This window comes from Chionomys nivalis, chromosome 10 (assembly GCF_950005125.1).
Source record: "Chionomys nivalis chromosome 10, mChiNiv1.1, whole genome shotgun sequence".
NCBI classification, from domain to species: domain Eukaryota; kingdom Metazoa; phylum Chordata; class Mammalia; order Rodentia; family Cricetidae; genus Chionomys; species Chionomys nivalis.
The window spans coordinates 34508634-34525460 of NC_080095.1; the positions used below are offsets into that span (position 1 = coordinate 34508634).

Sequence of the window (16827 nt, forward strand, 5' to 3'; positions counted from 1 at the left end):
AGTCATACAGTGGGAGCATGCGGGCGGAGTGACTGCTGCTCATTCGTGTGAGAGTCAGCAAAGTGTGCAGCTAAAGTATTTGACCTCACAACAGTAAAATTAATTAAAGAAAAAAGAGGGCTTGTGTGTTCGTGAGTGGGGGCGGGTAGTTATTTTTGTTTGCCCAAAGGAGATTTAGCTACACTCAGCTCATGTTTGAGTTTCCCAGTGCAATTAAGTAAGTGGTCTTGACTTTTAAAGCAGTGTGTAGCACGTTTTTAGGTCATTACTATGATCTGTATCTGAAAGTCTTGTCTCTCTTAAATACCTATATCGAAGGTAGTCATATTTGAAGTTGGGCCTCCAAAACGTGAATTGGTCATGAGATCACTCCACTGAGGAGGATAATAGATCACTGTTGTTAAGTGATGCCTCAGAGAGTCAGCTAACCTCTCGTGTGAGATTGCAGCAGAGAATGGTCTCTTGGAGGATATTAGGTTACCAGGATCTTGACCATTGAGCTTCCCAGCCTCTAGAACAGTAAGAGATGAGTGAATGCTTGTTTGTAAGTTTTCCAGCTCTTGGATCTTGTAATTAAACAGTCCTAACAAACTAAGCTAAACACTCCAGTCTTCGGAGCGAAATATGTGAGAGCGGTAGATCCTGCTGCCTGGTTTACTGCCAGAGAAAGCTGTGAAATCCTGCCTCACTTGGCGTGTTTAGCAGAGGTGTGCTGGGGCGAGGGGCGTGCTCTGTCTTGGTAGCAGGCAAAGAGAGGATTAAAGTCAGAATGTTTCTTATGACGTTCCATCAATCCTACATCATGCCTATGAAAAATTCCTCTTCGTAAGAAATAATTATCTGTTCCAGCAGGCAGGCTTAGTTGCTATAGTGTAACGGAGCTGTAGGGCAAAAAAAAAACAAAACAAAAAACAAACAAAAAAAAAACAGACTACCTTCAGTCACCTGTCCCAGTACACCAGTTAAAGACAAACAACGGTTAAAAAAAAAGAAGCAGCAGTGCATGGCCGCATTGGGAAGATGGATGCAGGGATCCAGTGATTACTAAACCCTTAGTCATGGTATGCCGTGAACTTTGTGTTTGGCTAGAACTTTCAATTTCAGTGAGACAAGGGGGGCCGCAGTTGGGCATGAATAGGCAGTCTGGTCAAGGTGTGGTCTGGCTGATTGTCTTGGCACTAATCTACCAGGTGTTTTGAAGCTTAGTGCTGTCTCTGCCAGAGGGGATTTGGTTCCAATGAGGTGATACCCCTGCTCCAGGGTCTTTCCTCTTTACCTCAGATAGTGTTCTCAGCGTAGTTAGTAGGTTAGTCAGTAGGATTTCTGCTCCTGGAATCTGAGGTGTCTGCAGATTTAGGACAGACCTACCTTTGTGCAGTCAGCTTTGGGAAAGGAAAGGGTTGTTAGACAGTCCTTAGTGATTATCACGGCGATGCAGTGTGGCAGGAATCTGACCTGAAGAACAACAGGCAGAGCTGCCAAGATTTCAGCATACCTTTTTAAAAAATTTTAATCAAAAACTTTTTTTTTTTTGAGATGAGCATTCAACTGGCGTCAAACTCACTGCGTAGCCAAGGATGACCCTGAACTTCTGATCCTCCTGCCTCTACCTCTCAAGTGCTGGGATTACAGATGTGTATTGCCATATCTGGTTTATGTGGTGCTATGGCTCAGAGCCTGGTGCATGCTGGACAGACATGCTACCAACTGAGTTCTCTTCAGCCTCTCTTGCTTTTTAGTTGCCTCCTAGGTTCAAGTGGGATCGGTGCTTTTCAGCAGTGCAGCTTCTAATTTCCTGTTGCAAGAGTACTCAGGGCTTTATTTTTTTTTTTAATATATGAGCACATATAAAACTTAACCATTTTTATTACTACAACTCAGCAATGTTAAATACATCAATGGTGAATTTTAATCCTACTTATAGTGTCTATTATTTTCTCAAGTTTTATAAAAACGATTATAGGCAATATCCAAGAGAAATAGTGTGTGAATCTACTTGAATGAGGCCCCTGTGGTAGTGAAGGTCTTAGAAATAGTAACATTGTGGAAACTGAGAGCTGGGAAGTGAAGAATGCTTGATGGGTATATAGTTTCAGCTGTACAAAATGAAAAAATCCTGGAGGTGGTTTTGCAACCATGTGAATATACTTAATAATACTGGATAGCATATTTAAAGTCAAGATGATAATTTAAACCATTTTAAAGTTTTTTAGTTTTTATGTGCATGGGTGGTTTGTCTGCACGAATGTCTGTGCCCCATGTGTGCGCAGTGCTTGTAAAGGCCAGAAGAGGATGTTGAGTCCCCTGGACCTGGAGTTAGAGGGCTATGAGCTACCATGTGGGTACTGGGAATCAAACCCAGGTCCTCTGCAAGAGAAGGAAGTGCTCTTAATCACCGAGCTGTCTCTCCAGAACCAGTTCATTTCTCTCTCTCCCTCTCTCTCCCTCCCTCTCCCTCCCTCTCTCTCTCTCTGTGTGTGTGTGTGTGTGTGTGTGTATACACACCACAGCATTTTCAGATGTTAGTTCCATCCTATCATCATGTCCCAGATAGAACCTGGGTCTTTGGACTTTACAGTTTTTTTTTTTTTTTTTTCAAGACAGGGTTTCTCCGTAGCTTTTGGTTCCTGTTCTGGAACTAGCTCTTGTAGTCCAGGCTGGCCTCGAACTCACAGAGATCCGCCTGCCTCTGCCTCCCAAGTGCTGGGATTAAAGGCGTGCGCCACCACCGCCCAGCCCGGCTGGACTTTACAGCCTTTAACCACTGAGCATATCTCTGGTCCTGTTGCCTACGATTCTATCTTCAGTCCTTTAATAGCCAATTATTGCTCACTGCTGTGTCTGTCTGAAATAGCATCCCTGTAATTGGCAGGTAAAACCTTTTGGAATGTTTTATATTAGCAGATCACTAGCATCCACTAACCAAAAGCTAAGAATGTTATCAATGACTTCTGAAACCCGTACCAAAGATTTCCTCTCTTTGCTGTCACTCACCCTGTCTACTCTACGTTCCCACTGATGTATTTGAAAAGTGCCTTGTTGATGGATTTCTTTTACTCTAAAACTACAAAGCTTCATGAAATTATTTCCATATAGAGACATGCTATTTGGGATTACCTAAATCCATATCCCTGGCCGTGGTCACTACTATTTGGCTCAAGAATAAGCCGTTATTCCCTTTTAAGTGAGGCATTTAATATTTTCACTGGCAATATAATCTTTAATATGCTAAGACCCAAAATGTCTTCTTGATTCTCCTCTCAAAACACATTGGGGCTGGAAAGATGACTCAACAGTTAAGAGCGCTCGCCACTCTTTCAGAGGACCAAGGTTTGGTTCTTAGCGCCTAAGTTGGGCAACTGGTAACTGCCTGAACCTCCAGTTCCGGTGGATCTGACACCCTCTTTTGCCCTCTGCAGGCAACCTGCATTCATGTGCATACATACCCAAACACAGAAACAGACACATACAAACACACACAATTAAAAATAAAATTTCAAATGCTTAAAAAATTATAATTCAAACCACCACCAAATATCTGTGGCTTCACCTGCCAAATTTAGACAGTAGCCACTTCTTACGCATGCACCGCTGTCGCCCTGGTCTAGCCTGTCATCACTGCTCCCTCCAACTATTGATGATCTGTTTTATTCCTCTTGTCTCTCATCACAATCTGTTCCAGGGCTGGCAAACTGTACTCTCCCAGTGACCAAGCTGGGCCACTGTCTACCTACTTTTCTATTTTCTAGAAGCTAACAATAGGTTATGGGGTTTTTATTTGATGTGTGTGTGTACATGTGTGTATGTGACTGCATGTGTACATTGGTATGGCTGTGTGTGGTCTGAGGTCAGCATTAGGATGCTAGGTGTCTCCTTAATCACTTGCTCTCCAATTTGTTCTCTCTCTCTTTCTCTCTCCCTCTCTCTCTCTCTTTCTCTGTGTGTGTTGTTTGTGAGACAGCGTTTCATCGTTTTAAAAACTGGAGCTCATTGTTTAGGCTAGGTTGCCTGGCCCATGAGCTTCAGGAATCTTTCATCACTCCCCCAGTCCCCAACAATGCTAGGGTTATAGAAGCAGGGTACCACCCCTGGTTTTTTGCATGGGTCCTGGGACTCTGGACTCAGATCATAGTGCACAGGCAGTGGCTACTTTACAAACTGAGTTATCTCCCTAGCCCCATAGCTTCATATTTTTAGATGGTTCGGAAAATAAAAAGAGATAGACTGTTTTGGCAGACAAACCATGACATTCAATGCTAACACTCTTAAATCATTCCAAGAGAAGCCAGCCAGTTGCTCATTTTCTTACTTTGCACAGCTAGTTTTGTGCCATAACAGCTGAGGTAGACAGCTGTGGCAGAAGTGTGCAGCCCACAGTGTCTGACGTGGCTACACTTGCTCTTTCCAGAGCAACGTCTCAACCAGTGCCTTCTCAGCGGTTCAAGCTGAGTGATTCTGTCAACACTCCAGTCTCTCAGGCCGTTCTTCCCAAAGCCTCTGAATGGCTCTCCAGTTCTCTGGCAGCAAAGGGCTCTTAAATGGGGTGTATAGGATGCTGTCAGTCGCCTCTTCGTTTTTATCTCTTACAGAGCTCCTTCTTGTGGTTTCATCCTAGCTGCTGCCTTCCCATTCCTAGATCGTACTCCTACCCAGAATGCAGCTGTTTGTTCATTGCTGTCTAGAATGCTTTTCTTCCTGTAGCTGAATGAGTCTCTTGCCTCAAACACTGGCACAAATAGCAAGGATAATGAGGCCTGCCCTGACCCCTCTTGCTTCCTCACCCCCTTATCAAACTTTATATTTTTTTTTCTATTACACCACTGTCGTCTCACAGGCTGCATACCAAATGCAAATACAAGAGGAGGTTTTTGGTTGACTTTATTCACTGGCAGATCCAAGAGACTACAGTGGCCCTTGGCCCGTAGCAGAGGCTCAATAATATTTGTTTGATTTGAATTGAATAATATATCACCCTTTGTGTTCATAATTTGTTTAATTGACACCACTTTAAAAACACCTCTCAGCCGGGCGATGGTGGCGCACGCCTTTAATCCCAGCACTCGGGAGGCAGAGGCAGGCAGATCTCTGTGAGTTCGAGGCCAGCCTGGTCTACAAGAGCTAGTTCCAGGACAGGAACCAAAAGCTACGGAGAAACCCTGTCTCGAAAATAAAATAAAATAAAAAAAAAACACCTCCCAACTATACTATTATAATTCTGGTACAGCAGAAATTTTTGAACATGGCCTGGAGAGATGACTCAGAGGTCAAGAGCCCTAATTGCTCTTTCAGAGAACCAGGGTTCAATTTCCTAGCACCCACATGGTGATTCTCAGTTGTCTGTAACTACAGTTCCAGGGGATCTGATGCCCTCTTCTGGCCTCTTTGGGCACTGGTTACACAAGTGGTACACAAACATACACAGGCATAATCCATGAAACAAACAGATAAATAGAAAACTGTTTGGCCATTATCTGCCTTATGACATAGTTGGGTATCCTTTTAGTTGAAAATTATAGCTGGTCTTCCATTAAATTCCCAAAGACTGTGAGAAAAGATTTTTGCCTTGTACCATTTCCTTGGGGGAGGAGGGATGGTTAAAAGGCCTGTTGATTGAGTCTTCAGTCCTAGAGTTGAGAAGCATTATGACTTCAATCTGAAAACCTCTTAAGCTCCCAAAATTCAGTCACAACAAAGACTGGCTCATCCACATCTAAGAAAGAATTGGCTAGAGCTTTTGTTTGATTCAACTCTTTCATCATAACCCTGGAAGGGTTCACCCTTCTCCAGCTGGGCACCTGTGTGGCTTTCCGGCAGGCACTCTGTCCTTGGGCTCTTTAGTTGGCATGTTCATTGTCCAGTCCTATTGGATGGTTCTTAATACATAGCTTAGCCTTCTGTAAAAACTGTATCTACTGCTGTGTTTCGTTCCCAGTGTCTAGTGTGGCACTGGAACCTTAGGATCTACCTCAGTGGTAACAGATCTCATGAACTTTTGACCACACTTGACCTATTTTCCTGAGGCATCGACTCTTAAATTCTGTGACCAAGCTACCAAGAAATAGACTAATCCTCTCACTACCACTCACCACAACACGCAGTCTTTACTCCCTTATCCAGCCCAACCCCTTGCCTTCGGAAACAGACGATAGAAAAATATATTAGGGACAGGGAACTGCCTCAGTTGGTAAAGTGGTTAGCTTGTAAGCGTGAGGGCCTCAATTTGAGCCCCAGAACCTATGTTAAGACAGGTCTGGTAGTGTGGACTGAGGAGGGGGAGCCTGGTGAGTCCTGGGACCCACTGGCCAGCCAGTCTAGTCTACTAGGCAGGTCCCAGGGCGATGAAAGACCTTGTCTCAAAAATAAAAAGGTGGATGGAGCCTGAGGAATGACACATACACATACCTCTGCACTCACACACAAGCACAGAATAGCATAGCCATAGGCTGTCTGTTTAATTCAGAGATAGATAGCTGCAGGTTTTTATCCCGGAAGCAGCAGCTTTGAAGTGCAGTGTCTCACTTTGTCGTGTTTTTTTGGCTAAGTTCAATCTGCACTAGCATTTCTTAGCAATCAATAGGAAATTCTACTTTGTCATGCAGGTAAAGCAAGCATGAGAGGGTTCCCCATATTACGTATGTGCTTTCTCAGGACCTTGGTAAACATAGGGTGTGTGTGATCACATCTAAATGATCACCTGTGTTCCAGCCAGATAAGCTGGAGGAAAACTGAGCTCTGCCATGGTATCCCAAAAGGACCCCAAAGTCTCAACCTCAACATCAAAATGAGGTCCGGAATGAAACTCTCCATATGTGAACAAGGCTAACGTGATCTTAAGTGATAACTCCTTTGTTCCTTGCCAAATAAAAATGGCAATTCTGCAAAGGACCTTTGCGGATGTGATGGTTTGGCAGAAAATGACCTCCAAAGGGAGTGGCGCTACTAGGAGGTGTGGCCTTGCTGGAGTAGGTGTGGCCTTGTTGGAGTAGGTGTGGCCTTGTTGGAGTAGGTGTGGCCTTGTTGGAGTAGGTGTGGCCTTGCTGGAGTAGGTGTGGCCTTGCTGGAGTAGGTGTGGCCTTGTTGGAGTAGGTGTGGCCTTGTTGGAGTAGGTGTGGCCTTGTTGGAAGACTTTTAGGTCTCATATATGCTCAAGATATTGCCCAGTGCCTTAGACCACTTCCTGTTGCCTGCAAGATGTTGGTAGGAATCTCAGCTCCTTCTCCAGCACCACATCTGCCTGCACCCTGCCATGTCCCACCATGATGTTAATGGACTGAACCTCTGAAATGTAAGCGGGCCACCCCTTTTAATGGTTTTTCTTTGTAAGAATTGCTGTGGCCATGGTGTCTTTTCAGCAATAGAAACCCTAACTAAGACAGCAGAGAAGTCAGAAAGAGGCTTAGTGAAATACACCTCCGTCACCAGGTGCTTAGTAAAGACACTTAGCAGCCTGTCGGGTCAATGAATGAGGTCAAGAACTAAGTCACACTGAAGGATCCTTGTCAACCAGTGGAACAGAAGGAGAAGACGGTAGAAAGTTAAGTAGTTCTGACCTGAAGGGTGAGGCACAGGCTTCTTGGAACTGCTTGGGAATTCATTTTTCCACTTTGCTCTTGCCAAAGCATTAAGTGCCTGCTGGGCTATTCACAGTAGACTGATGCTACACCCCAAGTCCTCGCCTGCACAGAATACACTCTTCCCCCAGTACAGCAGCACAGAAGCACAGAGGAGCAGTTCTCCCTGTGGTCCTCTGCACAGCTGATTTGTCTCCTAGACCACTCACCTTTGGATGTCACTCTCTCAGCCAGCCCACTACGATATGACTAATTTCCCGCCTGTTGACTCACAGACTAGAGAGAAGAAATTACAGCAAGGCCCCGTGTGAGACTAAAATGATTGTTTCTTGACCACTCTGGGTTGGTCTGTAACACAGGTCGTGGGTTAGGCCCCCTTGGGTGAGTGTGTCTCCTGTAGTCTCCTGAAACACTCAGTTGGAACTGGGAAGATGGATAAGTGGATAAAGCACCTGCCATGCAAGGAGAACCCAAGTCCAGTTCCCCTAACCCACACAGAAAGCAGGGCATGGGTGTGCCAGATCTGGGGGATCACTGGGGCTGATGGCCAGTCGGTCTACCCTAATTGATTCACTGAGAGATCTTGTTGTTTTTCTGGTTTCTCTCCCTCCCTCCCTCCCTCCCTCCCTCCCTCCCTCCCTCCCTCCCTCCCTCCCTCCCTCCCTCCCTCCCTCTCTCTTTTTCTGTGGAGGGACCAGAGAGGTGTCTCTGTGGTAAAGAGCATTGGCTGTTTTCCAGCAGTTCCCAACACCCACACGGTGGCTCACAACACTCTGTAACTCGTTTCTGAGGATCTGATATTGTCCTCTGGCTCCGCAGGTACTAGGCATGTATTTGGACAACTGAATGAGACATTGAAAGGTATGGAACCTCTAATTGATGAGAGATCTGTTATAAACAGGTGTATGATACCTTTGCTTATAAAACCAAGTTCCAAAGACTAGGCAGGTGTCCAAAGTGATCGGAGACGTGATATTCTGAAATTATGCATAAGAGGAAGAAATGTTGACCTCAGGGACCAAACAGGGCTTCTCACAGAAAAAGATAACCTCAGTAGATAAAGATAGACCTGTCAGGAGTCTCATTGCCCGTGGGGTGTAGAGCACTTTCTTGTAGTATATATGGGGTCTCTGGTGAGAATTCTAGGAGCTTACAGGTTTGTAGCTGCGAAGGGAGAAAAGCCAATGTCCTTAAATGCGCTAAAATTGTTGATTCTCTGACTCTAGAGGGAGGGATCCTCTCCCTTCTCGTTTACGTGCTACCTCCCCCACACCATCTCCTTATCCTACCTCAATTCGTAAATGACGAAACCGAGAGCTGCTTCTGAAAATAAAAGGGCTACATGTTTCTGGGCATGTCTTCCCACCACTAGCCGGGCTGTTAACTTACTTAAAGGTTGAGGAATTGTTCTCTGGAGACGGCTAATGCCGGGTAGCTGCTATAAGAGTTAACCACATATGTCTGAACTTCCCAGTCCTGCCCTCCACTTGCCTCTACCCAAGGCAGGTGCTAGGAAACAACACCACAGTTTCTCTGTCATGTATTTTCTAGATGACTCCAGTTGCCTTCACAAACACACTGATAAAAGCAACTTGGGGAAGAAAGGGTTTATGTAGTTTATACTTCTTTTACTATTGCAAGGAAGTCAAGGCAGGAACTAACAGCATTACATCCATTGTCGAGAGTAGAGAGAGAATACATAGATTCTCGCTCGCCCTCAGCTTGCTTCTCCTCTCCTACACTGTTTAGGGTACCACCACCACCACCACCAGCTGCCACCACCACCACCAGCCCACTCCACCTGCCTAGGCAATGGTGCCACCCAATGTGGGCTGGGTCTTCCTGCATCAGTTACCAAGGTATTTCCCTACAGACATGCCTACAGGCTAGCTTGTTCTAGACAATTCCTCACTAAGACTCTTTCTAGGTGATTCTAGGCTGTGTCAGGTTGACAGTTAAAACTAACCAATGTGTAATTAAGGTCTCCAATGCTGAACCATTCCTATCATGCGAACACTACACACAATTTCTGCCACCTAGAATGATTCTTGGAAAGTTTTACAATTTCTCCTAGATACAGCATCAACCATTGTGGCGGTTTTGGGGCAAGGAGTCCCACCCAGTATATCCACTTGGACAGACACATGGACAGGGACAAAATGGAATAGGTTGGCAGGGATAATTGAGACGTGTGTACTCTGGGAAGATTAGTGTAGTGTGCACATTTTCCATGTGTAGCACAGGACGGGGGTGATTGGAAGAGAATGATTGCTCTCTAGATCGGATGGACAAACGATTAAAGAAACGGAAGGACATGCTTGGATTTCAAGTATCTCTCCCACTCCTGGCTCCCCTGTACTAATTAAAATGAAGCCAAGTGGCAGTATGCATGTCTGGGAGGACTTATGAGTGTCACAGCCACGGTCAGTTTTTCTCGTTTGCTACAGCTGACTGTGAGATGGTGAAAACAGGCATGATGTCAGCCATCTCCTTTTTCCCCGGATCAGGGCGTTGATTGACAGGGTATCCCTTTTCTCTGACATTTGTTGGAGCTATTAATGCTTACCCTAGTGCTTCTTCTGTCTGAGTGCTTAGAGAACTCTTTGAGAAAGCAGAAAAGCACCTCGGCAAATAGAATGTAATTGTGTGCGTCCCGTGTTTGCATAGACCTATGGACTATTTGTCAGTGTCTACCTTGAGTTTTTAATTATAACCTATATCATTTTAAAGCCCTTTCCACCTGCTGTCAGGAAAATGAGATACAATGTTGTAAATTTTAAATTTGAATTTCCTACAAAAACTAGGAATATCAGTTTTGCTTTTCTCAAAAGTTTGCCTCCTTTTTGTTGATGTTGTTTTATTTTTGACTTTCTTCTTATTTATTGTGTTTTTCTCATCATGAATCTTGATCCCATTCATTTCCTGTCCCTGTGTGTCCAGCCTCTGCCCTTGGAGCTCTCCCCGACCCCAGATTCTGCTATACTATCCATGCTGGGCCCTTACTGGAGCTCCTCTTGGCTATCCTGCTGCTGCCCCTGTGTTGTAGAGATCTTGCAGCTTTGGGTCTATAGGACTGGTCCCTTCACTTGCTCCAGCAGATCACAAGGCAGGGTGGATATTGGGGTGGGCCACCCCATAACCCTGTCTTGGGCCTGGATAGTGGTCAGCCTGCCTGTTCTCCCTTGTCCTCACCACCAGACTGAGCTCCCCTGCATTGCCTTGGCGAGTTTACTCTTTGCAGTGATGAACAAGGGGCAGGGCCGGTTCTGCTTTCATGTCCTCGGGTTTGTATCTCCCACATCTACACCTTCAGGGCCAGCTCTATGGAGTGCTGCAGCAGATGAGGGACAGGGCTACATCCACCGCTCTTTGACTTCAGGGCCAGCTTTTATCCTCAGGCATTGATGGGCAGTGGGGGGAATCTCTCCCACCCATGCCATCACAGGAGAAGTGAGTAATGGGGACAGCTCTTCCATGCTCACGGTATCAGGACAGGCTCACCCACACCTCTGCCAGTGGGGTTGGCTCTACTGTGCTGCTCAGGTGAGGTGCAAGGCCTGCTCTTCCAAGTGATGCAGCTGGTGACAGGCAGGAGCAGCTCTCAGCCCTTCTAACCTCAGGGGCCCTCTCCCAACCTGCCTCAGGCATTGATGGGCAGAGAGGTGAACTTTTGTTTCTTTAATGTGGTTCTTGGTGAAAAACTTGAAAAGGATCATAAGAAAATGAGGGTTTTGTAATTCTCATTAGGGTTGATCTGTAGATGTAGTATCTAGGGTCTTTAGAAAATTGAATCTCAGGAAAGAATACATTACAGCTAGATTTTTGTCAAAATCCTTCTTGCCTAAAGACTATATGTTTTTTCAAAGTATATTTCTTAACTGGGCTTCTGCATGGTCTCATCATTGTAAATAATACTGCAATGAACATGAAAATGCAAATCTTTTTAAGAAAGGATTTATTTTGAATTAATGACTATATATGCATGTTATCTATGTATGGGTACACTATGTGGGTGCATGTACCATCAGAGGGCAGAAGAGGGCATCTGAGCTTCTGGATCTGGAGTTACAGGGGTTTGAGAGCCTCTGGCATAGGTACTGGTAATCAGACATAGGTCCTCTGCAAGAACAGCATGTACTCTTAACCACTGAGCCATCCCTTCAGCCCCTTAGTTCTACTCACATAAGGATTCTGGGTTTCTTACCCACAGACAGGTTTCTGGATCACGTGGTAGTTGTGGTGGTTTGAATAAGCCCATACACTCATACATTTGAACGTCTGCTCAGAAGGAAGTGGAACTGCTTGAAAGGATTAGAAGGCTTAGGAGGTGTGGGCTTGTTGGAGGAAATGTGTCACTGGGGGCCATCTTTTAGGTTTGAAAAACCCATGCCAAGCCCAGTCTCTTTCTCTGCCTGCAGATCAGGATATAGCTCTTAGCTACTTCTCCAGCATCATGCTTGCCTTTCTGCTGCCATGCTCCCTGCCATGATGATACCGGACCAACCCACTGAAACTGTAAGCAAGCCCCTGTCTATGTAAGAACCTTAGCTCTCGTCTTATAGGGATTAGGAGATAGTTTATTCTGGAGACATTATGAGTGACCATGACTTGGGAATACAGATTTAGATTACAGCAAATTCTATGTTGCAACATGAAAACAGTTTTACAAAGTCTTTTTTATAGTTTTACAGAACAACAACAACAACAACAACAACAAAAACCCATAAGTCAAGGTAAACTAAAAATCCGTTGGTGGGGTCCACCAGAGAGGGAGGTGCAATGGGATGGGGGAGCTATTCTATAGACCACAGAGGCCATCTGATGTATTCTTAGCGCTTGGATTGGTGAAAGTTAGTGTTCTGCTAAGTTAACAGCTTCTAAGAGGTTTTTATTTATTACCACAAGGTGTTAGTCCAGAATCAGAGTGGGACAAAGAATGGCTGTTCCAGAGGGGCTAAAACTAAGCCCAAGATAAGCAATTAGTCTCTGAACTTACAAAATTCCCACCTCTCCACCGTGCTGAAATTCCAATCTGTATTTGTTTTACTATCTTTCTATTCTTATCCATAGATGCCTACTAATGAAACCTAATTAACATTCTTGGAGTTGCTAATCAATCAATGTGGATTTCTCAGTAGCTGTGCACAGTGTTTTCTCCTCTTTGATTTTAACATACACGTACAATGTTAATCTCAAAAGAAATCAACAAATTAAAAAAAATATCATATACCTTAGTACAGGAAGAAAATGTATTGCCTTTTGCCCATGTGAATTTTGGTAACAATCTTGTTCGAGTCACTCCTCTAGGACTTTGTTTTCAAAGCGCTAGATCAGCTACTCGAGATGAAACACAATCATCTGCCCAGATGTGGTGCCAAGACATCACAAGAGAGAAACACATGCCGTGGGTAACACATTTGCTTAACTTCAGTGGTTATGAGTTAACTATCGGGAAAGCCAATGCTAATGGACAAAGCACCAGGGCCATCATGGAAGGACCGAGTGAGATGACCCACAAAACCCTACTTCACAGACTTAAAGTGACAAAACTTTTATATTGTATGCTTTGGGTCATAAGCACTGAGAAGCAAATGCCAGATCTGCTTGGCGGGTGAGGTGAGGCACTAGAACAGTGTAGTAAGGAGCTCTCCAGTCAGGAGACCTGGAAGGTACTCCTGTAGACACAAACTCCTGGCCGTTTGAAGCAAGCTCACTATTGGCCATAAATGTTTTATGTCAGTGACTGGCAGGCTTAGAAGGAATCTGGCAGCGTCAGATGAAAAGGTTTCTCTCTTGACAATGCTAGTATGGTGATGGAGGAAGGTCATTGGTTAATTAATAAACTGCTTGGCCCTGATAGGTTAGAACATAGGTAGGTGGAGTAAACAGAAGAGAATGCTGAGAGGAAGAGGAAGTGAGGTAAGACACCTCAGAAAGACGCCATGCCGCTGCTCTCTGAGGCAGTCACCATGATTCTCCCACTCCAGACAGACGCAGGTTAAGATCTTTCCTGGTATGCCACCTTGTGGTGTTACACAGATTATTAGAAATGGGTTAGATCAATATGTAAGAGCTAGCCAATAAGAAGCTGGAACTAATGGGCCAGGCAGTGTTTAAAAGAATCCAGTTTCCGTGTAATTATTTCGGAGCATAAGCTAGCCATGCGGGCGGCCGGGTGCAAGGGACGCAGCCCCGCCACTCGTATCGCAACAGTATGGTATGAGATGCTGAGTGCTAAGAAGCTGATCTGTGAGGATGAGGTAAATGCTTGGAAGTGAGTCTACACAGTCACATAATAACTCTATTATTAGTCTATATTTTGTTGTTTTGCTTGTTTGCGACAGAGTTTCTCTGTGTAGCTCTGGCTGTCTTGGAATCTGCTTTGTAGACCAGGGTAGCCTTGAACTCAGAGATCTACCTGCCTCTGCCTCCCAAGTGCTGGGATTAAAGGCGCGTGCCACCATGCCAGGCTGTATTATTCGTCTAGTGCATAAATGTCAGTTTGTTTTGGACTTAACAGCAGTATAGATATAATAATTAGATGAGTAATTAGGATCATTCTCCATATAGTCACTCAGAAGAATTTTTGGTTCAGACATGATGATCAAAATAAAATAAAATAAAGAAAAATATTCTTGGGTCATAGCATGGTTCGAAAAAGAAGTAGACAGCAGCTCCGCAAGATAGAAAAACCAGGTTTAAAGATACATTTCCATGTATCTTTAAAGATGAGATATACCTAGAGTTTTTAAAATGGAAGGGGCAACAAGTGCCTCCATTTCAGTTTGGAGTTCCAGGGACTTGCTCGAAGCCCAGCAGTTAACTGGTGTATAGTCACATTGTTAACAGGTGACTAAGTGTGCTCTGACCTCATTCCCACGTGTTGCTTAGAAATGTCTTCCAGAGCTCTCATCTTCTACAAGAAACTAATTCTTAGATTGCTCAACCACAAAAGATGGGATCTCAGCAGGTTCTCCAGCCAACACGGGACAGCCGGGTCACAGCAGGTAGATGCTGGTGAAGAGACACTTGTTTCATAGTCTAAGGGAAAAAAAAAAACTCTCACAGCTAAACTTCCCCCTTTTCATGTTTAGTGGAAGCAATTATGTAACATCTGGTCATGTTTGGCTTTCCAGGGTTCTTTGGGTCTCGAGATGGGATATCATGTAGGCTAGACAGGCTGGGAACTCACTCTGTAGCTAAGGATGAACTTTGGATCCGCTCTGCCTCCACCTCTCAAGTGCGGCATTTTAGTTTTAAGGGAAAAAACTTTCTTTGGTTATATCAGGGGAGCCAGCATGAAGCGATCTTCAGTATTAAACAACACTACACAAGCAGAGAAGGCAGATGGGGAAGGGTTCCGTTGGTATCCGCGGAGCATGTCACCCAGTGTCATGACGGACATGTCCCCTGGAGCATGGACTGTTTCCATGTTGTCTGGGACTTGGATATACTGCTAGCTTCTCTTCGTTCTTGGAGACAATACTCTCTAGAGATGAACTGTGTCCCTATGAAACATCACCTGCCTGAAGCTACGCATCCATATGTGCCCTAGATTAGAATGTGCGTTCAAGAAGCCAGCCTTTTAAAGTCCTACTGTGAATAGGCAGTGCCACTTTACAAGGCCGTTTGCCTGTCCTCTTCTGCGACTTGCCCCTGTATTTTTGGAGTTAGGTGTGCGTTTTCAAGGAGTTCGTAGGCATCTTGCATGTTGGGGAGACTCTGTCTCATGTCCTGGGGAACCTTCTGAATTGGAATTCCGGTGCTGTTGTTTGGGCACACTCTCTGACCCTGGTATGCCTGGGCCCGGCGTCTGCAGATGCCAAACTTGCTGAGCAGGATGAACACATCCCTCTGGAAGGCCTTAGTGAAAATCGCATAGAGGAATGGGTTGGCACAGGAGTTCAGGGGATAGAAGAGAACCAGCAAGATTTTGGAGTTAGTGACGGTGATAAGGGGCTTGTTCATCAGTGCTGACAGGGCATAGAAGGAGATTGGGGCCATGCACATGAAGTCGGTGAAGATCAACACGGCCATCCTCTTGGCAATCTTGGTGTCTTTATCGCGAGGGTTGTACTGGGGATTCCGGACCGTGATGTAGATCTTCACGTAGCAGGAACAGACGATGACAAAGGCGACAATATTGAGCAGCAGAACCAGGGCAATGTAGGCTAGAGCAAGCGGCGTGTCAGTGTCCATCGGCAGGCAGATGCTGACCTTGGCGTAGCTGCTTATTCCCACCAAGGGGAGCAGGGCCAGGAGGAAGCAGGAAACCCAGCCCCCCGCCATGATGGTGTATGCGTGCCGGAGGCGGATCTTCCTGTCCAGGCGCATGGCAAAGGTGATGGCATACCATCGCTCCAGGGTGATGACTGTTAGTGTGTACACGGATAGTTCGCTGGCAAAAACGGTGAAGAAGCCAGCCGTGTTGCACCCAGGGCCAGTCTGCCAGTCGATGGCGTGGTTGTAGTACTCCGACTGTGTGTACAGGTCCACAGAGGCAATGAGAAGCAGGTATACCCCCATGCAGAAGTCCGCAAAGGCCAAGTTACACATAAGAAAGCGAGGCACGGTCAGTTTGTAGTGGCTGGTAAGGAGAATAAACAGGACAAAGATATTGCCCAGGAGAGCCAGCAGACTGACAAACCACACCACGATTCTCAGGAACTTGTAACCCATGATGTCTTCACAGGGGTTAAACTCATCCGACTTGGGGGTGCACACCATGTCTTCATTGTCCCCACACACAGTATAGTCATAGTGGCTGTCGAAGGCTAGCAGAGTCTCTTCCTGAGGATTTTTGAGCTCTTGGCCGAAACCAAGGATCTCATCCTCTTGTTCTTCAAAGAAAACGTAATAATGAGAGTTGCCCGAGCTCTCCTGGATCTTGGGGTTTTGTTTGTACCCAACACCGTTGTCACTCAGATCTTCCTCGTACTCCTGGTAGAGGGGACCTCTCAGCACATTCACTGATTTTCTCTGGCGCAGATTCCGGATGCTACTCTCGTTACACATCAAGGACTCCAGGATTCTGTAAGGCAACAGATATGAGTCACCTCTTGCTTAAAATCCACCTTGGAGCCCCTTAAACTCTGGGAAGATACACAAGTTACTTCTTCTGATGTTTCGGTGCTACCGATTCTTCGTGATCTGGATGGGGCCTCCTCTGCTTCGCCATTTAAAACACTGACTTGGTTTGTTATGTTGCATGCACCACAGCATGGCGTGGAGTTCAAAGTGCAATGGCAGAATTAAA

General features: G+C 45.4%; 1 protein-coding gene across 1 annotated transcript in view; it reads right to left on the reverse strand.

Moving 5' to 3' along the window:
• Positions 1-11696: 11696 nt before the first annotated feature.
• Tshr (thyroid stimulating hormone receptor) overlaps positions 11697-16827 on the reverse strand; it is a 136721-nt gene continuing 131590 nt past the window's right edge. Inside the window, exon 10 of the mRNA XM_057783237.1 lies at positions 11697-16602. Coding sequence (XP_057639220.1) covers positions 15189-16602 — 1414 coding nt within the window. The 3' untranslated portion in view covers positions 11697-15188. The remainder of the gene's footprint in view (positions 16603-16827) is intronic.